This window comes from Trichoderma aggressivum (genome assembly GCF_033847375.1).
Source record: "Trichoderma aggressivum f. europaeum strain CBS 100526 chromosome Unknown scaffold_014, whole genome shotgun sequence".
NCBI lineage: Eukaryota > Fungi > Ascomycota > Sordariomycetes > Hypocreales > Hypocreaceae > Trichoderma > Trichoderma aggressivum.
In genome coordinates this window covers 555,738-578,745 of record NW_026946380.1, presented here as the reverse complement: position 1 = coordinate 578,745, position 23,008 = coordinate 555,738, and the positions used below count along the sequence as shown (strand labels likewise).

Genomic DNA, 23,008 nt, shown 5'->3' with positions numbered 1-23,008 from the left:
ACTCCTGTTCTTTTTTTTTTTTTAAGTATATGCTACTATATCTGTATTTCTCTAGTACCTGCTACTATGGTTATATAGTTAAATTCGGATGCTAGCTGCATATATTTTCGTTATAAAAGAACTATTCAATGAGCTGATTGAGCGTTTATATTGATGAATGTATGCACTTATTCATCTTGCGGCCTTGCTTTTCCTGACCTCCGCTTGCTACGCCTCCTCTGTATTCAGAGCTGAAACCCTGCAGGACACTATTGGAAATTCACAGAAGCCACTAACAGCGGCTGGAGCTGTCACGAGGCGACGACAGCTAGAAGTTCGCTTCACCACTGTCAGTCGCAGAAGTGCAACATGGACTTCTGACATGCGCTCCTGATGGCGAGTTCTAGAGAGGGCTCCTGTCGGCCAACATGCACGGATGATCTTTGTCGCCGGTTGAGCCTTGCAGCACAGCCATCGAAGCAAGATGCGGCTGAGAGGCAGCCAACCGCCCGCTCTGCCAGGGAATTGCAGGCATTGCAAGCCCTACAGCAGTCCGTGATCAACGAGTTTATCCAGAGCCCGAGTGAAGCACATGCCATTGAAATTACTCCGCTGGCGCCTTTCGTCGTTGAAGACGACTATGTACGTGTGTTCGACAGATTCCACAATGTTATCGCAAGTGCTGCGGTGGACGGCAAGATCGTGGACGTTGAGCTTCTACGCGCATTCGAGGCGTTTCTTCACTGTCGCCAGGCTGGGCTGGCTGGAAAGAGATTGAATCTCGGGAGTGCCATGCTTTCGATCCAGAGCGCACTGGACAGTGCTGTTGATGCAGCTCATGGTCAAACAAAGTACAACTCGATACGCGCGCTTTCGGCAGTCTTGGATGCTATGAATGAAGTCAAGGTGGGGGGCATCGTTGATCTCAAAGTGCAAAGCTTGCTGAAGCGGCTGGAGAAGCTCAGAGATCATAAAGAGCTTCGTCTGGCCGAGGTCGCGAGTTACTCCTATCAGGCGCTGCTGGCCATTCCAACTGACGTGTGTCCTTGGAAGAAGATTGGAGCCAGCACTTTCAAGACCATCTTGGGCGGCGCAAAGGTTGCTGGCTCTGTTTGGTCTCTCGATCCATCGAAGCTTCTTGAGGGACTGGTCGACTTGACGGAAGTGCCCGAGTTGATAAGCTCCATCATCGAGGCCATCAAATCATGCAGCGAATTGTTTCAGAACGCTTCCAACGCGGGTAAAGCATTCAAAACGCTGAAGAAACCCAAGGATTGGTATGTCGCTTTGCGAGCCACTGATGGCTTGGTTTGGGCAAATGCTCCAAAGCATCTGGAAGCTCTGCTTCAGCATCCAGACCTGCCTTGTCGCGAAGATAAAGATTTCCTCTGTGGCCTATGCGCACAGCTTGAACTGGCAGACGATTTGAAACATGACCAAGTAGTCAACGTTCTCACGACGTTTCTTATCGCCCAAGCAAGTCAGACCAAGTTCTGTCGTGTACTCGAATGGGCTCGGCTGGTTACCAGATCGCCGCAACTTGACTCCCCGAACTTGTCAAGATCCGGGCGTCGCAAAACATACTTGAGCAATGTAGAACGCTCGAAACCCAAGGCCCATCCACCCCGAAAGCAATTACTGGATAACGCATGGCGAAGTTGTCACAAGGTCCGGGAGTTTTACGCAGATCAAGTGTTACGGGATAAGTATACGGACCCGGATCTAGACCTGCTCAAAATCGAACGCCTTGATAGTAGCAAGCTCTCTCTAGACGAATGCTATATAAATCTGGCTATTGTTAGAAACCCCATGGATTCGAATCAAAACAGGGATTCCGATACTCGTCTACCTTCTCCCTTTTCTATTCTCCGTCGTTTGGATGTCTGGGAGCCACCAGAGGCCGACCGTGTTAGCTTGGAAACTCTTTTTGATGGGAAGAAAGATAGATCACACAATATCCTCCGAGGTCCACCCCGAAGAATTCTTATCCGTGGCCAAGCCGGCGTGGGCAAGACCACTCTCTGCAAAAAGATGGTCTACGATTTCATCCACAAGGACATGTGGGCTGGATTCTTTGATCGAGTCATCTGGATTCCATTACGCCAGATCAGGAGTAGCCTAGATTCAGGGCAATCTATCGCAGATATTCTGAACCGACCTCTCCCCGATGTTGAAAGGGCTGGTAAAGGTACTCTCGGCGAGGCTCTGGGAAGATCGTTTACGGACGACCCCAGTAGGACGCTTTTTATTCTGGACGGCTTCGATGAAGTTCATCGAGAGCTACACTCTTCTGGTAATGAACTTCTTCTCAAACTTCTCAATCAGAGTCGGGTCATTATAACCACACGCCCGCGAGGTGTCAACCGTGACGTGTTCCAGAAAATTGACCTGGAGCTCGAAACAATCGGTTTCTACCCTAATCAAGTGAAGCAATATATAGGAAGACATGGCAGTGAGAGAGCAAGCGAAATTTATTCGTTCATCGAGAGCCATCCTGTGGTAGCTGGGTTGGCCCGTATTCCGATCCAGCTTGACGCCATCTGCTACAGCATGATGGCTGGGATGTTGGACGGCAACAGTCCTCCAGAGACCATGACCGAACTATACCACGCCATTGAGAGGTCGCTTTGGAACAAGGACGTGGAATTATTGGGGAAACGTCGCGAAGGCAGTACTGAACCGCTGCTGAAACACGAAGCACAAGCTTCTTACTCGGACGATATCAGAACTCTTTGTCAAGCCGAGATCAATGCCCTTCAATCGCTTTCATTCACCGGGCTCTGCAACAACATGGTTGAATTCGATCCGGCCGTTCTCGCGACATTCCACAATCAGCAGAGCATCATTGCAGGCAACCTCCCTATGGCTAAAATGCAATCATGGTTCACCGATTTGGATAAGCTCTCGTTCCTTCGCACCTCTGACGGACCACTGACGCCGACCACCCGAAGCTATCACTTCCTGCATTTGACGTTCCAGGAGTTGTTTGCCGCACAGTTCTTTGTACAACACTGGATATCGAAGAAGGATTTAATAGTATTTGATTACACTAGCAAGAAAGCAACACCAACTAAACCAGAGACGTTCCTACAAATGGAGAAGTATAACTCGAGCTACGATGTCTTCTGGCGCTTTGTTGCTGGAACCATCCAACTTCAGCGCGATGAAGAGGCATTGAGTCGTTTTTTCCAGACAATAGAAGAAGAGCCAAAGGACTTGCTTGGTCCTGCCCATTTGCGGTTGACTATGCATTGCCTGGCAGAGATTAATAGCAACACGTCTGAACCAACTTCATCTGTGGAAATTCGCGAATCTTTGGAGCTCAAAATGATAGACTGGCTCATCTTGGAGTCTCAGATCTCCCGGCAAACGGTGCGCCAGCTGGTGGGAGAGACAGAATTCCCCGAAAGGCTTCTGAAAGAGGCAGCCGTTATCATAGACTTTTACAGGAGAAGCTTGCGGGAAGAATTTGCCCAAGGGCTCATAGCACGGCCGAGAATTTCTCCCAGCTTGGTAGACCTTGTAGTTGAGTGGTCTCGGGATTTTGCAGACGGGGACGCTGATGCAGACGAGTACGATGAAGATACTCTCAACTTGAGTTTTGCAACAATGAGCCTCCTTTGGCACACGCCACGGCCAACTCCGGCCGCAATGTCGCTTCTCTCTAAGCTTTTAGACCACTCGGACAGGCGTATTTACCAACACGCTGCGGTCACTGTATGGAAGCTTGCGGAGACTAGGGCTGAGACAGAGTACAATCCTTTGGTCGTAAGAGGTTTACTGGATTGTCTACACGTCCGCAATAATGAGACTAGAGTCGGTGTTTTGGCAGAGCTAAGGACCATGTTGGACTTGCCATCAGACGCCTATGAGTTTTTGAAGAGATTGGCGCGCGATCAGTCTCTCTATCCGAAAATACACAGAGGCACTGCTATGAGATCAGTATATGCCGAGCCTGAAAAGATTAAGGAAGCGCTGATAAACTTGACAACGACTATGAAGCCCTTGGACATTAGCACAGCTATTCTTGATAACTCCAAAACGGAGGAGACACAAGTGCCCCAGGACAACAGAGAAGAAATGATAAGACAGGCCCTTCAGCGTTGGAAAGATGGGCTATACGATGCAAACTGCACAAAGAAGTTGGAGAGCATCGAAAGCGTTATCTTGGAGTACCTCTGTCGTCCAAAATATCCGGGCGATGAGCTCAGCACTCTCGGTCTGGGTACTTTGGTAGTCGACATCCTGTTCGAAGTTCTCGGCCAAAATGGTTTCGACGGAACTCATTTGGAGGAACTTTCTAAGATTCTCGCGGGCCCAGGCATCCGCTACAGTATCTTGAACATTCTTGCCGCCTATTTCAGCAGCCAAGAAGACATTTTGGCGGAATTGGCGTCCAAGGGGCAAAAGCACTATGATGGGCGAGTGCCAGATGTCATATTCAACAGCGTGGCCGCCATGGTTGGGGGCACAAAGCCGGTTCACAGAGCAGTGGCCGGAATCATCATGAACCAGCATCCCCGTCTGCCAAAATGCGTTTCGCAAATGCTGGTGGACAACTTGGCAGTTTGGGAGGGAAGCGTTCGAGACCGCGCTCTGCTATACCTGGCCACACACTGGGATCATACCAGGGTATTCGAAATGGCAATGGCCAAGTTTGGGGTTACTATCCAAGAGGGCCAATATGGCGAGTTTCCTCCAGAATTCTGTGCGCTTATCCGAGATATTGCGCGTCAAGCCATGACTTCTCCAAACACAGCCCCCAGATATTTGAAGGTTTGGTTTATGGAGGTTGAGCTGAAGTATCCTGGATCAGGTATAATGCAGTTCATTCTTCGTCTCGATGAGAAGTCTCTATGTACCGTTTATGAGATGTGGTTGGAGGGAGCTCTAGAGGAGTCGCTGTGTTGGTATGTGGAGGACAATCAGCTTTGCGTTAGGACATCCGCGGGCGTTATTGATAGGATTTCTGAGAGTAGCGAGGTAATATCGGAGTTTCTGGAGAGGTTGGAGAAAATCAAGGCAGAGATTGGAGTTCCGATCTGAATTATTATGAATTTCTTATGGGTATATTTGGATAGGGCCTGAAGGGGGTAAACATGAATTCATTGCGATGGTCATTCAGTCATTGAGCTACTGTAGAAATCTAGCCAAACATGAGTTAATACAGGGTACTACCCTGGCAATCTGTCTCTTCTCTTGACCGTCATTGACGTCCACAAATAACATGTTTGCGGCAGGCCGAGCTGATTGCCGGTGTGCCCGTGACCCAAATGAGGTTTCGCCACGGGATCCGTCTCCGAGAACCTGATGGTAGCAGATGTGAAGCTCCCTGACAAGAAGCAGGGAACCGTGGACCTCACCATCGATACCAGCGACTACAAAGACGTCGTGTGAATTCTTCAGATGTATCATGTAATAATAGATGTAGATAGATCTAGTAGATGTAGATAGATTTGGTAAATATAGATAGATCTAGTAGATGTAGATAGATCTAGTAGTCCCTCCCCTCTTCGTCCTTTGACTGCCAAGCAACCCTTAGGGAACCAGAGCCCTAACCGAAATACCGAAAATGGAAAGAAACCCAGAAAAGAAAGATAGACTTTGCATTTCTCCAAACTACCACTCAACAGAGGCGTCTTCATCCTTTTCTCACTTGAGGAGCCGCATCATGTGGTTGAAGGCGCCCCTTTTCTACCACATTCGCTCCGCCGAATTTACGCACCTGTGACTTCACAGAGTAACAAAGGACAACGTTCAGTCCAGGGAAATTGCGCTTGAATTCGGCGCGCGTCTGATGAATAGCGGGCACGGGGTTAAGCACAAGAGTAGGAAGATACACCGCGTCGCCAGGCGAGGCCCGAGATTCAATGTCTCGTGCCATCGCCTCCACGGTTGCTGCGAATGTTTTGGTCTTTCCAAGACCCATTTTGCTGCTGAGGAAAACGTGGCCGAGAGAGTCTAGCTTGTCAAAAAGAAGACCGACGGCTTCTGTCTTCTGTGCGCATGTTGCGATGACTCGTTGATGAACCGTGACCGAGTACGCGTTTCTTCCATTCACGATTTTCATATCGGCCACGTACAGTGCTCCTCGAGTCCAGTCGTGTACATCCACGCGGGCTCTATGATTATCTGACAGCGTGAAATCCATGCGGCCAGTATCTTGAACCTGTTGAAAGCGTCTCGTGATTCGAATGTAGTAGTGTTATCACAGACACCAGAAGAAGTGGCAGCAATATCAGATGCTGGAATGAGGTAGCGATTGTAGCAGATGTCAGAAGATCCAGACTAGGTATGATATTATACGAGTATAGTTGCCTTGACGGTAGAACAAGTATCTGATCGGTGGCCCATATAGGGTGATATTCATCGTAGTAAATTTCTGTTGACGCCCATATTGGCTCGTCGTCGTCGTAGTAAAAATCTGTCGACGTGTAAATCATCTCATCTTCCACTCTCTCATGCACATAATTTAATAGTCGGCGGAGTTAGATTGAGCTGCTGACAGTGTATTCTAGTCCGCTTTAGAAGTATTGTTATTCGTTGGCACCCATCGACTCCCGGCGGGGGGAATTGATTCCTCGCTATGCGTGCCAGCCAAGTCGCAAGATTTGTTGGACGAAGTGTCAGATAATAGTATCAGCGTTGGTCTACGTACTGTCGTACAATCTCTGTAACACTTCTAGTTAGTCGTCGTCAAGACTCATGAACTTGTGAAGTTTCCACAGCTTCTCTAGCTGGCTCTTGTCTAAGTTGAACAATAGCTCACGTACTTGATCCTCGAGCTTCATGGATCTCATAGTAGTCCTTTGGAGCTCTTTATACTCGGATACTCGTGTAGATGAGCAGTCGTTCTCGCCTTTCCTTTGCGTTCAATGTCTCTGTATATGTAGTTCGGTGATTGAAAGTGTTCTTCTCTGTGTTAGTCGCTGGGCAGCTACCGGTTATCTGCGTTTCTACTTAGCAAATCGAGAGCCGCATATGGGTATGTAGTCTGTATTTGAAATTCTGTATTCCACGAGCGTGTTCTCCTGTTTTGCGCGAATAAGGGAGCCGTCGCTGCACATAAGTCGGTTATCAATGGGGCGTACACAGCGATTACGGAGCTCTCTCCCTTCAAAAATGGAGACTCTACAGCCAGCTTACCTGTCTCGGTATGTTGTCTTAATAGAGAGGTTGGATGTCGCGAAAAGAAGATTCAACAACAAGCCGGAGAGACGGATTTGCAAAAAGATTGCGAAGTCATATAGCAACACGATGTCGTTGTATGTGTGTAAAAGGCCTTGTTTGCCTGTTCGCAGCCTATATTGCTGAGGAAAGACATGTCAAGTATATGATATCATGACATGTTGTCTGTAAAATCTCTGTCGTAATGAGTAAATTGAAGAGACAAAGAGATCTCCATACTCGAGGTAGTTAGCAGAGTTTATATAGCCAAGTAAACTGGTGAGTAGTCAACAGATATAACACATCCAGCAACTACCAGTATAGCTGGCAGAGTGAATGCTGTCTCATTCAGGTGGTGACGCACGTCGAGGGCATATTATGCGCCTATCCAGCTCTAACCATATCGAAAACTTCAGTGAATTAACAGAATGCTCACCGCTATTCTCAGCTACCCGATGTATAGCATACAATGTGCCGTGTAATGGAAGAAGACAGAAACAGACAAGTTTCGGGCAAGGGAATCGACGGAAGCGTAAAGATGAGTCTCACCATTTCCCATCCCAAGTTCAAAAGGGGAGGACAAAGGAGATTTATCGGAATAATGCATACGATGACGATGGCAACTCCTTGAAAGTGTAAATATTTATCCCGCTAACCATTGCCCTGGATATCCTCGTAAAATATGCGTATTCTGTCATCATACCGATCGCTGTTAATGCTGCATGTATCCAATTTGATCTACCATCAATGCCACAAGTTTCCCGTACTCCATCTCAAGAAAATCACACCGATAAATGAGTGCAAGAGCTTCTCTCCTTCTATGTCTAGTCATCTTTGAAGTCCCTAGGCCACTTTGGCTCCTGCGCCTCCCAGGTCATTTTGACGCCCTCTTGTCTCGCCATCCGCCGAACTCTATCAAAATATTCGCCAGCTATATTCGCAACTTCTATTCGTTTCAGTTTCACGTACTTCAAAACATCTTCGACCATGAGCATGTACTCCGAGGCCCCAGAATTGGTTGACCCCAGCTTCACCTCTTCCAGAAGCGGAAATTTTTCTAAAAATTGGACCAGCGGGTGATCCACTCCATTCGTATAAGTCTTGAAGCTGAAGTCATAGATGCCGAGGCATCGAATGCTCCTAGCCCCTTCGAGCCACTTATACTTCTGGATGTGTTCCGAACTCGTTTGCCCGAGTAACTCGCTGTAGCTGGGGAGAGGAAAACAAATGTCAAACGAAGAGAGTTTTCCTGATCTTATAGACGACGCAAACAACCTCTCTGCCGACTCTGGTGACAAGGCAAGCTGAGAGAGGCGCAAGGATTCTAGATTTTCGTACTCGTATGAAGGATCTTGGTACAGGCGACTAAATATATCGTTGGTCGCCTGGTCAAAGTTGGTGTACTGCCAATAATACTGTATATCTAGAGCCTTGAGTTTCTTTCCACCATTCAAGGCGGTTACGCATCTATGCGCTTCAAGGGCAGATGATCGGCGTTGTTGAAGCCAAAGGTTGTTGTCCACCCTTTCGAATACTATCGCTTTCGTATCCACAATGGTGACAGACTTGAGATTGGGAACACAGCAGTTGTCGAATTCCTCGCTCCTTGGAAGCCTGCAATCCAAAGCGAGGCCCTCCAAATAGAGCTGTTCGAGCTGGGGAGTATTTTTCAACAGAGCACACTGAAATAAGTTAGCCTGTGATTCCAAGAAACGTCGTTGATTTGAACTCCTTACAACAGACAACGACCACGGTTGTTCTCTGCCCTTGGACAGCCTGAGATTTCTCAAATTAGGCATCATGGGCACTTCCATTTCGTCGAACCATTGTCTAGGCAGTCCCGATAGAATTAGGGTCTCTAGATTAGGAGCAATGGCCAAAAGAAAGGACTGATAGGGGTCCGCGCCTGCATGGCTAGGCCTGTAGTAACGATGGAATCCTTCAAGATTCAAGTATTTGAGATGCTTTGGAGGTCGTATGAGGTCTACGGCTTCAAATGGGTTAGTTACCTCCAAGCGTTCCAATCTGGTTCCGGCGTTCAAGAAGGCGTTGAATTTCCTCCGATCCAGGTGTAGTTTTCGAGCATCGCCTATTACAAGCTCCCTAATATTGTTCGATGAGTATGAGAGCAACTTCTTTAGGGAGTCGAATGAAATGGGCTTTTGGTGTAGAGCACTAGTGAAAATGAGGGATCTCCAGAGTTGTGCACATGCTGGCGCTGTTAATGCGTTCTTCCAAGATTTGGAGACGCACAGACATTGGCTGGATAAAACAAAGTCTTTAGGTTAGCATTTGACCAAAATAGATGGAGGGATTATGCGGCGTACCACAGCATTGATAGCTCCAAGCGGCCAAAAACATCCAGTATAAGCTCCGGCGGTAGATGAGCCTTTGACATCCAACTAAGACTCAGAAAGTCACCCAGGGGGTCAATCCTGGCAAATCTCGGTTTGAGGGGATTTCGAGCTTTGTCAAGACGCTTTATTTATGTCAGTATACTACCTCTGGCCAAGAGCTCAAGATAAGGAAACGTACTCGGAGATCATCGACTTGAAAGTCGCCTCTTTCAAGGAACGTCAGAATGCCATCCGTCAATACTTTGAGTGAATCTACTGGGTTGTCTTCCATCCGAAGAATCTTGCTTGCCCGGAGATATCCCTGGATAAGGTAAGCAATTAGAGGTTGCGGTGCGTGATGAGGCTGTTTGAGAGATGCATACCTCGGGCGAACATGGCGCAACGTCCATCATCCTCCGCGCATCAGCTAGCGCGCGACGAAGGTCTGGGATCTTTTCAAATGTTCCAGCTCGGTAGTTGAGAGCTTGGATATGAAGGGGATTGTCACATTCGAGTGTTGGCGAACTGGCAGCTTCTTGGTCTGGCTGTGCATTTTGGTCGAGCTCCTGGTCCACTGAATTGCTTCGCTTCCTCTTCCTCTTTTCTTTTTCACATGGGCAAAGCTTGATAGCCTAAAGGCAGTTAGCAGGGAGACTGGGCATGCTACTATGGCGAATGATTGCTGACATCAGTGAAAGAACCAAGGGCCAGCTTGTAACGCCGGGCTACATATTTGGCACGGCCGTCTGAAATAGCTTCTTGCATTGAAACCCCGCCATCAGGCGACATGGTGATTGCACACGCACTCTGGCTGATGGATCCCGAAAAGATGGGCGCTGAATCAATGGAACATCAAATGGTATCAGCTTGGAAGAGGAAGCGATTAAAACTCAGCCATGCAAAATGGCAGCGCGTCGCTTTGATGGCTCGAGAATGCAGTGCTTGTAACGTATTCGTAGATGGTGGATGTTGTAAAGAAGAAGCTGGAGTGGACGCGATTCTGCTAACGCGTATTAGAGGATCGCTTGCTAGAGGTGCCACCGCCACTATTATGCAGGCTTACCGGTCTGCAGGTCTCTGCTGTATTAGGAGTGGATTGATGCCCAATAGGTAGAATCACCAACGATCACCACTATGCAAGACGGGATGTAAAAGGCGAATGAAACCGATCAGAAGCTGGTTGAACTTTTACGAGTCGCATAGAGAAACAAATGTCACACTCTGGTGATAAACGGGCTGCCCATACAATTTCATTTGATTAGGTCACCAAACACCCGCCCAAGAACATACCCTACATAACGCAGGCAAATCACATCATCTTGCATCATTACCATACCCGAAGAGAAAAGCAATTATATATGGTTGCTTTCAATGGATAGGCGGTGTCTAAAGATTTGTTTAACTGTTTTTTTTTTAACCACTCGAGGAAGAATATGGTGTCGCTGTTTGAAATCATAGAGTCCACGTACTATCTAAGACGGACAACACCAGCAATAAAGCCCCTAACACCATTGCTAATCCAGCACTCTTCGCCATCAACCAAAGAATTCGCAGATACTGGTTGCTCAATAGCTAGTCCCCTGTTTTTTCTGTCGTTAGCCAGTCCTACTATATAATTTTGTTTCAATTAAAGCTCGTCAGCTCACCTCTCCAAGGCCCATCGTCTCGAGGTACCGTCTTGGCCACCACTTCCAGCCCCCGGGTTGAAGGCCGCAGAAACTGGTGGAGTGACCCATTGTCCATCTCGCCAGAAATATGGCGTTGTCAGGCTTCCCTCCATGATGGATCCATCGTCTTGGTTAGTCAATAAGACCTCCCGCTCATCGGTCAGCGCAATGGCAAGCCTCTGGCGCGAAGAATCGTACATTTCCCTCTTTGTCGTTTTGAAATGCGTGTATTCTGACGATGTCGTTTGAGCATCGTCGAGCACAATTGCCCAGCATGGACTTTTCTTAGGTTCTTGAGAGGTGGATGGAGCACCGGGTGAAGGCAGCCGTAGAGGGAATAGATTTTCAATGCCAACCGCAGCTGTGTTGTTCTTCTCGAAGCTCATATCGCCTTCACGGCTGACAACAACTTTGAAGCGAAGAGGAGTCTTTTGGGATGGACCGATGAATTCTTCAGCTGCCTTGATCAATGTTTCCAAGCCCTTCTGACCTGAGAGAAGTTGGACAGCCTTGTCCCACTGGAAATGGGTTGCTGCCCGTAGCATACGATCGCGATGGTAGTCGAGCATGTAAAAGGACGACTCGTTGGCGGTATTCCATCCAGCGTAATCGATGTCCTTGGAAGCAACCTCTAGTAAAACAGGGTCATACCGAAGAGACGTAAAGAGAGAAAAGTTGTCCGCCATGATGGCCAATTTACTCTTGCACTAACAAGATGGTGAATGCGGTGGTCTTTGAGCGTGTCGTTGTGTGACTGTTCAAGTTGAAATCCGAATCTGTGCGCTACTAGTCAAGTAATGAGAGAATACTAATGTATATGGGTGAATGAAGGTACAAGATATATGAAGGGCGTATGAATGTCTATATAGACTATAATCTCATATGAAAATTGGTCAAGGATGTTCCAAAAAACAGGCCAATCTTACCAAGTGCATGTATAAAAGCAGCTCTCGCGAACTGGAGATGTGGAGGGGCTCACAGTGCGCATCTCAAACACTCAAGTTTAAATGGCTATAGTACCTATAAAAATGGACAAGCAGCCACTTAGCGGGCAATGCAAGAGCCTCGCAGGATGAAAATAATGACGAATCGGCTTTAGGAATTACCGCGGCTCGCGATGGAAGCCGAACGGCATTTTCAGGCTGGAAACTTGGGCACATGCACATCGAATGTATTCCTCACATGCAGCTCTGAGTGGGCAGCTTCACCTGTATCTAGATCTCCATGTCTTGCAGAAGCATTATTACAGATGGAATGGATCAGATATTACAGGCGGCAGTTCGCAGCGTGTAATGGGCCAATGGCTGGATGGGCATATGACACGAATCAACGGGACACTTGCAGTATCCGCGACTGGCCGGGTTTTTGCCTCTCGCCAGCTGCTATGATATCACCTTGCGCTGCCCTACTAGTACTAACAACTTACCTAGTCATGTCATCAACATCATATCATGCCTTATCCAATCAATCACGTATAAATGCCAGACCTCGGCGCGCTGTAGACTAGATTGGAGGCGATGCAAAGCAAACAGTTACAGGTCGGATATTCAAACATTAAAACCAAAATACATGCGCCGTATACAAGTAGAAGAGATCAATCCATTAGACGCTGCCTCAGGCATCTGCAGGCGACCCGGTGGTGCGTATGCGATGCAGGTGTTCCAGCCTTGATTTTTCCATTTTTTTCTCTCTCAGCGGCTAGAGCTGGAGCTGGTGGAGACCAAAAAATAGCAGAGGCGCAGGTTCAGTGGGCTGGGATCCAAGTGGGTGGTTTTTTGCGCTCAATCGATCGCTTGTTAGTAACCGCCCGTGGAAATTTCGACTAGAGAGGATTGAACCTCTGTGCCATCATTTCCTTGTCTCTTGCGCGTGCCCAGCAGCTGCCGCTCTTCCTGCGCCCCGACATCATCGATATCGACAGCAGCATCTGCGTCTGTCGCCTCCATCTCCAGACCTGGCAGCGCTCCTCGTCCCGCCCCCAGCATGTCCAACCCGCTGCCGTCAATGCCTCCGGGCGCCATCGCCGTCGACGCGAGCTCTTCCTCCACCTGGGACCGGATATCCTCGTGGGTGTCGGAGAACAAGGCCGTTGTCTACACCATTGCCGGCGTGGCCGTCGTCGTCACAGGTGCTGGTGTTGTCTATTACCTGAATTCCGACTCGGTACGTTTTGCCCATTGCCTGCATGGCATTAGCATAGCATAGCATAGCATAGAGGGGTTGTCTGGGGATGCGATGCTCAATTAGGCATGACGACATACCATATGGATCGCACAGCTGTGCTGCCGTCGTCGCCGAATTGGGCCGGGGGGGAAAACAACCCGGATGGCATGGACAGGGAGGTGAACGTGGAGAAAGCTGTATTGTGTTCTGATTCTGACTCGAGCCTTTCGCAACAGAAGTCCGATGCATCGCCAAAGCTCAGCAAGAAAGAGAGGAGGAAGCGCAAGGAAGCCGAGCGCAAGGCCGCCGACACAAAGGCCTCACAGCCCAAAGCCACCGTCGAGACCGAATCCGAGCTGCCGGAAGTCGACGAGGCCTCTGTCCTGCAGCTGACCTCGGACGTTCGAGAGCAGTACGCCGCTCGTCTGAAGCAGGCTGGTAACAAGGCATACGGAGACAAGGCGTACAACAAGGCCATCGAGCTCTATTCCCAGGCCATTCTCTGCAAGCCCGATGCCGTCTTCTACTCCAACCGAGCTGCCTGCTATAGCGCCATGAGCGAGTGGGAAAAGGTCGTCGAGGACACCACGGCTGCCATCACCATGGACCCCGACTACGTCAAGGCTATTAACCGCCGCGCCACTGCCTACGAGCACCTGAAGATGTACTCAGAGGCCCTGCTCGACTTCACTGCCTCTTGCATCATCGATAACTTCAAGAGCGAGGCGACCGCCCAGGCCGTCGAGAGGCTGCTAAAGGTCTTCGCCGAGCACAAGGCCAAGGAGGTCATGGCGTCCAGGCCCGCCAAGCTTCCCAGCCCCATCTTCGTCGGCAATTACCTTCAGAGCTTCCGACAGAAGCCTCGACCGGCTGCTCTTGACGACTCAGTCGAGCTCCCCTACCATACTGGCCTCGGACAGCTGCAGCTCGGCTTCCAGGGATTGGAACAGAAGACTGCTGAAGGATACGAGGAGGCCAGGCAAGCGTTCGAGAAGGCCATTGAGCTGGGCGATCTCGGCGAGCACGAAGCTCTCGCTTACAACCTGCGGGGTACTATGCGCACCCTGCTCGGCAACCACGCCGAAGCCACCCAGGACTTTGACAGGAGCATCGAGCTCGACCCCACGATGACCCAGAGCTACATCAAGCGAGCTAGCATCAGCTTGGAGCTGGGCGAGCCCGACAAGGCGGACGCCGAGTTCGCCAAGGCCCTCGAGCAGGACAATGACGACCCCGACGTCTACTACCACCGCGCTCAGGCTCACTTCATCAAGGGCGACCTCGCTAGCGCGCAGAAGGACTACCAGAAGTCTATCGACTTGGACAAGGACTTCATCTTCTCTCACATTCAGCTGGGTGTCACGCAGTACAAGATGGGCTCCATTGCTTCGTCCATGGCCACCTTCCGCCGATGCATCAAGAACTTCCCCAAGGTCCCCGACGTCTACAACTACTACGGCGAGCTGCTGCTGGACCAGGGCAACTTCCCCGAGGCCATTGAGAAGTTTGACACCGCCATGGAGATGGAGAAGCAGTCCAAGCCCATGTCCATGAACGTGTTGCCCCTCATCAACAAGGCTCTGGCTCTCTTCCAGTCAAGCGCGGACTTTAAGGAGGCCGAGAAGCTGTGCCAAAAGGCCCTCATCAGTCAGTGTCCCCTGTTTTTAAAAACACCCATTATCTCACAATGCTAACGATGTACACAGTCGATCCCGAGTGTGATATTGCTGTTGCTACCATGGCACAGCTTTTGCTGCAGCAGAACAAGGTGACAGAGGCGCTCAAGTACTTTGAGCGCGCTGCCGAGCTTGCCCGAACCGAGGGCGAGATTGTCAACGCTCTTTCATACGCCGAGGCCACACGAACCCAGGTCAAGGTGACGGAGAAGTACCCCAAGCTGGCAGAAAGGCTAGCAGGCGGCCCAGGCGGTCCTCCCGGCCTGCGTATGCCTTAGGCTTGCATCTCACCATGATGCCAGGCGGGTAGGTTTACATCCCCAAAGTCAAGAATAAAACAAAAGCAAAAAAACGGAGAAAACAAAGATGGGAGGATCGCCCTCGGATACGCACACATGCACAGATACAGGCTGTTGCGTGTGACAAGTCATGAATCCAACGTGCTCATGTAACACCGATGTACATGGCACAACATATTTTATACTGCCAACGATGTGAGAGTTGGAGGAAACTGACAGGAGTTTTTCTTTAATTCTTCTTTCTACTCTTTCGGGCTCGCATTCCGCCTTTCCCCTCTCTTGGTCCTGTGGCGCAAGGCAAAAGAAAAAACCACCAAAACAATTTACGGGGAATTGATTTAGCTCCATGGTTCAGGGCGTATAGGTAAGGAAGAGAGAGAGAGAGAGAGAGAGAGAGAGAAAAGGGGAAAGGGGAATGAATGAAGCACAAGAGAAAGAAGAAGAAGAAGAAGAAGAAATGTGCAAAGGACTGGATAGCCTGAAAAGGGGAGGGAGTACGGAAAAATAAGGGGGAAACAAGATGGAGGAAAAAAATTCGCTTGTTAATGCAGAAATGAAACCTCTCTCTGTACATTGATACTATAATGGCATCTTACGTCCTTCGATATGTAATGGTGTCAAGAAGTACTCGATCTTTTGTATTTGTACTTGTATTTTTTCTTTTCTTTTTCCTTTTTCTGTTTTGTTTTGGATCTGTCACCATTTGTTCGCCCATAGGAAAAAAAAGTTGTACGAGGAGAGGCAGCCAAGCAGCAAAAGCATTGGGGTTGCCTGTTTGTGTACCTAGGTATGGATAGATGGGATGGATGGACAGACAGATGCATGTATTACTATCATCACTTGTACGACCGGGAAAGCACGCGAAAAAGAGACTCCTCTCATAAAACAAATCCTCGCCATTGTCCACTTCATAAAGTTATAAAAAGCCCTATCCTATGTTCATCCGTACCACCCACATGAACTCCCGTGCCCCCTTCCCTTGTCCGTCCTCCCAAGTCATCAGCATCCGAGAGTTCATGGCATTAAGATTCATCAAATCGGCACCCTCCCCTCCATTTCCACGCAACCTGCTTTTTCTCCCCCCGCCGGGTTGTTCATTCTCCCCATCACTGGCCGCTGCAATCAACGCTACTCTTCGCCCCCCCTTCGTCCCCCCTTCGTCCCCCCTTCGTCCCCCCTTCGTCCCTGGCGTAGCGTCTCAAAGTAAGAATTAAGATTGTACAAATAGTCGTTCGCTGCGAAGAGGCGTGGTGCTCCCCCAGTTGCAGTTGGATACATATTTCATGGTCTAAGAAGGAAAAAAAAAGGAAAATTAATTACGCCCCGTGAGCCATAGAAAGAGGCTCCCCCCTTTGAAGTTTGAGAAATAAGAAAAGGAACAAACACAAATTTGGGACATTGGCCAGATTAATTTTTCTTGGTCAAAGCCACACCGAGACCAACACCGAGAGCGATGGCGAGGACGATGAGGAAGACGATGAAGGCGCACCACCATTTGAGGCGGCGGGTGCGGCGGGCATGCTCGATACCCTGGCTGACTTGCTCGTTGCCCTTCTCGATGTTCTGGACTGTGTTCTCGGCGTTCACCTCGGCGGCAACAACCACGTTCTCCTGCTGCTCGACCATGGCAGCAAGTTCCTGGAAGAGGAGGGCGAGCTCGGAGAGGGTCTGCTCGATGCGCTGGAGCTCATTGTGGCGAGCACGCACATTGCCAAGCACGGAGGAAGCGTGGCCAGCTTTGTTGGAGCGAAGCTGCAGAGAAAAGGGCTAGGTCAGCAATGCTTACGCTTATACACTCCACACAAACAGGCGCGGGAAAGGGAGTAGAACCGAGCCTTTCGGGAGAAGGGGGAAATCACTTACAGCTGTCTGGAAAACACCCTCATTGCTCCAGTCAACCTCTGTGGCCTGTCGCACCTCGTCGTCCGACGCTCCCGGGTTCACGATGCGGTACTGTCTCGCAATCTGCTCCCGGTAGCGCGCCTGGTAATCGCGCTCAATGCTCTGGTACTTGTCGAGCTCGGACTTGAAAAAGGTCTTGAGCGACTCGAGCTGGGTCTGCTTGGTGGTGCGAGAGGCGTCTGTTGTCTTGAGCAGGTCGCGCTCGAGGCCCTTGATGCCGTCCTTGATGGCGGTGTTGCGGACTTGCGTCTGCGTAACGTAGTGCTCCAGCTGCTCGTTCGCATCCTGGTCAGTAGCGCTGAGCGTGCGCTGGTGCAGCTGTCCAATGAAGTCAATGTCGCCAGTCAGGGCCTTGATGTCGTTGCGCAGGCTCTGCACGCGGCTGAGGAAGTCTTGCTGCGACAGGACGGAAGGCCGGGAGCCCTGCTCCTGGGAGTAGCCATTGCCGGCGGCGCCCTGGTTGTTGTAGTCCTGCAGCTCATAGTTGTTGCCGGTGTTGTACGGCGAAGCGTTGTCGCTGGTGTTGGTGGCATATGGGTTCAGCTGCCCGGCGCAATCCTTGTTAGCATCCTTGGTTCAATGCTTTGCTTTGCTTTGCTTTGCTGCACACGGATCACGACCGCCCTTGCAGAGCAGAGACGGACGACTCGATTCTGCTTACCTGACCATAGCCGCCGCCGCCGTAGCCAGACTCCTGGTTAGGGCCTTGCGAATAAGGATTCTGCCCCGACATGCTGGAAGAGCGTCTATTGAAACTTTTGTGATTTCTCGCTGGTGATGGAGGTGGTGATGATGCTTAGGCGAAGGGACTAGAGCAGGTGCGAAAGCTTGGCCTTGGGGTGTCGCAGCTACGCAGGGAAAGGTGGTGAATAGAGTGTGAAGACGGAAGAGACGGTCTGGTGTTCGAGAAGAATGGATGACCAGTACAGACAGAGCTCTAATTGGTGGGGGAATTTCGCAGTGCGAGTACAAACAAGTGCAGCAGCAATACAGTAGCTATACCGAAGCTGCTTCGGGTTGTGCGGAGGTGGAGGAGGAGAAAAGAGGTTCAGGACGGCAATCTGTTTTGCGCGTCCAAAAGCGGCAGATGGCAGAGGCGCAACACTACTGTACGAGCACGTTAGGTGAAGAAAAGTAAGGCCGAAAAAAAAAACACATGCACATGTACTGGTAGATGTAACTAGAACTTCAAGGCAAGGGAACCAGAGAGGACCCCGGGGATGACGTACGGCCGATGGCTAATTTGAGCCGCCGGATAGTGGCTGGGGATTCCGTTGGAAGGGATTGGAAAAGCTGTACTACAGGTATTACTACTACTATGTACCAGGCAACGCTTTCAAGGCATAAAAAGACAGCCCTGGAGAGCTTGTGGCTTCTAGTTGTTTTTTTCTTGTCGTTCTTACCGGCGACCCGAGGCTGGAGAATTCCGGCGTGTCCTTGAACGAAAAAGCAAGGTCGGGTCCATCCTTTTGCTGCGGAACGGCGGAGCCTTTGTCAGCGCGCTGCGCCCAGCGGTTAGTGGTTAGTGGTTACCTGTAGTGTTTAGCGGTCCATTAGCAGCTGGGCGCCATTACGAAGCCCGCTAAATGTTGATGCCCTCACGTCGTTTGACAGCTCCACAGGGCCCTTTGCAGGGCCAAATAGAGCAGCTGCAGTGGCCCAAGCGCCCGCCAATCGATGCGCATCAAAGTCATGGCCGTGAACCATGTCAATCTGTATCTTCCTCAAATCCATCAATGGATGGCTTGGACTTCCCAAACGAGCCAATGGACGGCATGCCGGAGGATGTGATCATTGCGCGTCAGTAGCCAGACTTTTAGTGGCTTCGCCAGTTGAGCTGCTAGTAACGGTTTAAGGCACTAAAACATTACCCGTTGACGGTAGTATTTGCTCCAGTTGGTTGATATCCCAGGGACATAGGTAAACCTGAATTTTCTTCAGGGCTTAAGCTGGATGGCTATTCAGTTCATCTCAAAAGCACAGCAATGGGAATCCCCTTCATTTACTTTGCTTGTAGCTGTGCCGAATTGCGCTCCGAGACACACTTATGAGTCGTGCGAGGAGCGGCACGTCAGATGTTTGGAGGATCAGATGATGGGCAGGGGTCTGTAGCTTCGTATCCATCCAGGGCCGTACAGTAGTAGCGGTTACATCCTCTGGTACATTGGATGTAGTATTTTGCATCAATTGATCTCTCTTCCTGCTCTAGTATGTGCATGTGCCTGCTAGGCGATCCATTAGTGCAAAATCCGTGCAGTTCATGGCTCAGCGCTGTTTAAAAAGCTCCAGTCGCGAATGGTTTACAATCCACATGCAGTGGCTGCTAGCATCTCTGTGAAAGTAATGGATCACAAGCTTCCATCTTCATAGGTTAATTGACGCCAAACACGTTCTATTTGTTATTCATGTTGGTTCGAAAAATCAATAACATTCACCGCAAAATGCCCAGTGGTATGTACAATAACCTTAAAACTTCATTATATACAGTCGTGATCCCACAGTGTGTCTAGAAAATTCAATCCCACTACCCGCTTGGATTCGTCAATCGCCAACGGGCATACATTAGCCATTGTAAACCAATGAGATACACGCAATCCCACACCTCCATCACAATACTCTCGGTGGTGTATACCAGTATTGTAACTTTGGAGCCGTCCACGAAGCTTTACGTCGCCATCGTGGCGAAGCACTCTCAACATGATTGCTGACTTTTCATCCAGGTGCGTATTGGCCTTGGGGTCAGCTAGTCTGAGCTTTAGTTCTGAAGCCCGCCACAACTGGTTACACCCAGTTTGCCCAACCACGGGCCGCTTGGTATTCTGGGAGTAGCATCAAGTATGCAAAGAGAAGAGGTCGGAAACTCGATTCGCCAGATGCAGCGTCCCTCGCCGTGAATTAAAGATAATTCTTCTTCTTGGACGTTCGTGTGTATTGAGATAGATGCCACTCAACATCCCCGTCCTTATTCTCAAGAGTACCGCCACGGATCTCGAATATTCTCATCGTCATTCGGGGGCCAACCTCAGCAAGCTCAACGCTATCGTAGCCTGTCCGTACGAAAACGTGGTGTCTGACTTCAATGCTGTCGTCGATATTCTTGAATGTCACCACTCGGTTGCCAATCTTGCTCTTGCTAGTAATTGGCTCTCTGGGTGGGAACAAGTGCTTTAGGACTTTAGCGACTCGCTCTCCCAAGCGAGTAGTGAAGCCATCGAAGATGAGGTGAGGATACGACTCTGACACGGTTCCTCGAACGCTACCAGGAATATCGTGACGGAGCACAACGTTGTGTAGGGAGAATGAAACTGTCGGTCCGTGGGGGAAGTGGGAAATTGTCAAGGCCGTTGGTGTACCACGATGCTCGTGAAGCAGAAGCATGTCGGATAGGCCTGCAGACTGGGCAGACTTGACGAGATCGGGTAAGATGAGGTTACCACGGTTCATTCGGATTGAAGTTGGCAGAAGAAGTCTGATTTCCTTTGCGAAGGCTGATAATCTGGCCGAGGGGTCGCGAGAAGTCGTTACGAGAACTCGAGGGTCAACGATACCGGATAGTTGCGCATACTCGTCGTCCAAGTCCAGCTGCTCGTTCGTAGTAAGGTCTCGTGATTCATCATATTGGTAATCTTTCCTCAGGGACTTGTCATTGGCGATTGTCGGGTCCAATGGCTTTCCCGAAGCGAGAGAGGCTCTCAGCTTAGCTCGTTTCTCGCTGATTTCGGCATCCCGCAGAAGAACCGCTCGTCGGTACAGGTAATCCCGCCTTTGGCGTGCTTGTTTGCGCTGCAGTCAAACAGTGAGCAACTCCCAAATCTCCACTCAGTATCCATATGGAATTCATAGCAACTTACAATCATATTGGCTGCTCCAAACCTTGCTGAACAGGTTTGACTGATGGCTCTTAAAGGCTGGCGCGAAAACAGTCAAAAAAAGTTGGCTTATCAGTTCTGCCGAATTTCGAGCTTATCGATAACCTGCCCGCCTTATCACGTGGGCGCATATTATAGCGTTCTGTGGATGGAATTGTAGCGTTCTGAGGCGTGTATTCTCTATCTCCCCCCACTGTGTGGCTATCTACCTATCTACTGTACGTATGTGTGCCTGCCACGTGACCCATGTGTCACAGGAATAGGCTTGTATTCTTCTATCTCCTCCACTGTGTGCTATCTACCAGGTACTACCTACCTATCTACTGTACTACTATAGGTATTTATATACCTTGCATTAGTAGGTACTAAGGTAAGTTAGTAGTTTACGAGGATATAGTAGTTGGGGCAATGTTTAGCGGGATAAATATTTACACTTTTCAGGAGTTACTATCATCGGAAACCCAGTAGATAGAGATCTTATGGATATGCCGGGAACTATATCGGCTCTAGTGTTTGTCGTCTGGATATTAAACAATCTCGTCTATCTTATGGTGGCGCCGGTTATGATTATGGTGGCGCCGGTTATGGAGTTACCGTGCGAGTCTTCAAACCTGTAAACCCCGAGTCTCGTGAGCCTCTCGAGTGCTACAGAGACTATGATTTCTGCCATTCGGATGGTAAAGGTTATTCTTCCAGATGTGGTGAAAGCCACGGGTCTGGAGGTGGCGAGAGACTCTTTACACTTGTAACCTTGAAACCTCTGCACATATCAACTTGTTAATGAGGATATGGCACCGAAAAACGATCGTCTTTTGGGAGTGTAGACACAGGAATACCGATCCGAAATGCAGTTGTAGCACGGCTTGATGCCATCGCACTCGATCTTTCGCCCGCGACAGGCATCGTATCCTCACGGTGGTGCGAGGCGCAGAAAGAGGTAACGTTTGTGGAGAAGAAGTAGTCTCAATAAAATTAATAGGTAATTCAGAACGAGATGAACCGATAAAAGGAACCTGACGATTGGCATCTTGCTTGCGGAAGTGGAATCTGGCAGTGTAGACTGAGGGTTTGCAGCTTGCAAAGGCGGCGTTAGAGGTGGAGGACGAGGATGAGGACCTCCAACTTTTAGACGAGGGTTGGAAGAGAAGGCCGTTGTCTTGAGTTATAGAAGGGCCTGTTAAGGCTGGAGGAGGAGGATAGCTGGTTTTATGCCCTTGCTGTTCTGCTGCTTACTTCCAAGTCATTAGATACCTGTTACCACAAGGTTATGTACTCATTAGCAGTAAGGTACCTGTAGTGTAGATGTACTAAGTGAGAGGGGAAGCGTAACTTCCATCCTGAGACTTTATACTTCTGCGGCCAAAGTTTTCCTGCCTACTAGTATATATACCCCTCCCCCCCTCTTGTTTTTGTTTTCGCTTCTTTTCTTCCCATTCCACCATTTTTCAACAACTCTACTTACATCCACTACTCATCTTTCGCTGTCTCTGCGCGTATTTACTACTCGTCTTTCAGAGTCTCTGCTGCGTCCACTGCTCAATTTCTCAAAATGCCTTCCCACTACATTTAGCAACAGCTGAATGTAATGGGCAGCCAGAAAACAATGAGTCGCAGCTCCTTGCGGTCGTTTTGGACCGCGACCCGATGCAGTGCCCGTCTTGTGGGTCAATGTTTGAATTCGCTGGTGGATGCAATCATATCACGTAAGTGTATTGTGAAATGTTTTATTATAATGTTACTAACTTTTTCCCTTTTCCAGATGCATGTCTCACTCATGTCAGTATCAATGGTGTCGTCGCTGTGGATACGGGGATTTCGACTTTGATCCATCTGTACACTATAATGAAGGTGGCTGCGGATCATTGGAACATAGGCCAAGCTGATCGTTTTGGGAAGAGTCTTGCTATTTTCACCGTAGTATATCGTATTGCTATTTTCACCGTAGTGGCC

The 23,008-nt window shown here is 49.4% G+C and overlaps 5 protein-coding genes across 5 annotated transcripts; 2 read left to right on the top strand and 3 right to left on the bottom strand.

Annotated features, from left to right (window-relative positions):
• Positions 1-372: 372 nt before the first annotated feature.
• Positions 373-5,025, top strand: Triagg1_4571 (uncharacterized protein; the record flags this gene model as incomplete). Its single annotated transcript, XM_062898989.1, has 1 exon — positions 373-5,025. One exon carries the CDS (start codon positions 373-375, stop codon positions 5,023-5,025), a length of 4,653 nt encoding a protein of 1,550 aa, XP_062756588.1.
• A 595-nt stretch (positions 5,026-5,620) lies between these two features.
• Triagg1_4570 (uncharacterized protein) lies at positions 5,621-6,130 on the bottom strand (the record flags this gene model as incomplete). The annotated part of the gene is made up of 1 exon (XM_062898988.1): positions 5,621-6,130. The coding sequence occupies one exon, from the start codon at positions 6,128-6,130 to the stop codon at positions 5,621-5,623; it is 510 nt and encodes a 169-aa protein (XP_062756587.1).
• Positions 6,131-13,132: 7,002 nt separating this feature from the next.
• Positions 13,133-15,266, top strand: Triagg1_4569 (uncharacterized protein; the record flags this gene model as incomplete). The annotated part of the gene is made up of 3 exons (XM_062898987.1): positions 13,133-13,312; positions 13,360-14,959; positions 15,019-15,266. The coding sequence occupies 3 exons, from the start codon at positions 13,133-13,135 to the stop codon at positions 15,264-15,266; spliced, it is 2,028 nt and encodes a 675-aa protein (XP_062756586.1).
• Positions 15,267-16,694: 1,428 nt separating this feature from the next.
• On the bottom strand, positions 16,695-18,923 carry Triagg1_4568 (uncharacterized protein; the record flags this gene model as incomplete). The annotated part of the gene is made up of 6 exons (XM_062898985.1): positions 16,695-17,039; positions 17,151-17,732; positions 17,851-17,923; positions 18,192-18,250; positions 18,593-18,691; positions 18,792-18,923. 6 exons carry the CDS (start codon positions 18,921-18,923, stop codon positions 16,695-16,697), a joined length of 1,290 nt encoding a protein of 429 aa, XP_062756585.1.
• Positions 18,924-20,084: 1,161 nt separating this feature from the next.
• Positions 20,085-21,046, bottom strand: Triagg1_4567 (uncharacterized protein; the record flags this gene model as incomplete). Its single annotated transcript, XM_062898984.1, has 2 exons — positions 20,085-20,972; positions 21,041-21,046. 2 exons carry the CDS (start codon positions 21,044-21,046, stop codon positions 20,085-20,087), a joined length of 894 nt encoding a protein of 297 aa, XP_062756584.1.
• Positions 21,047-23,008: the final 1,962 nt, after the last annotated feature.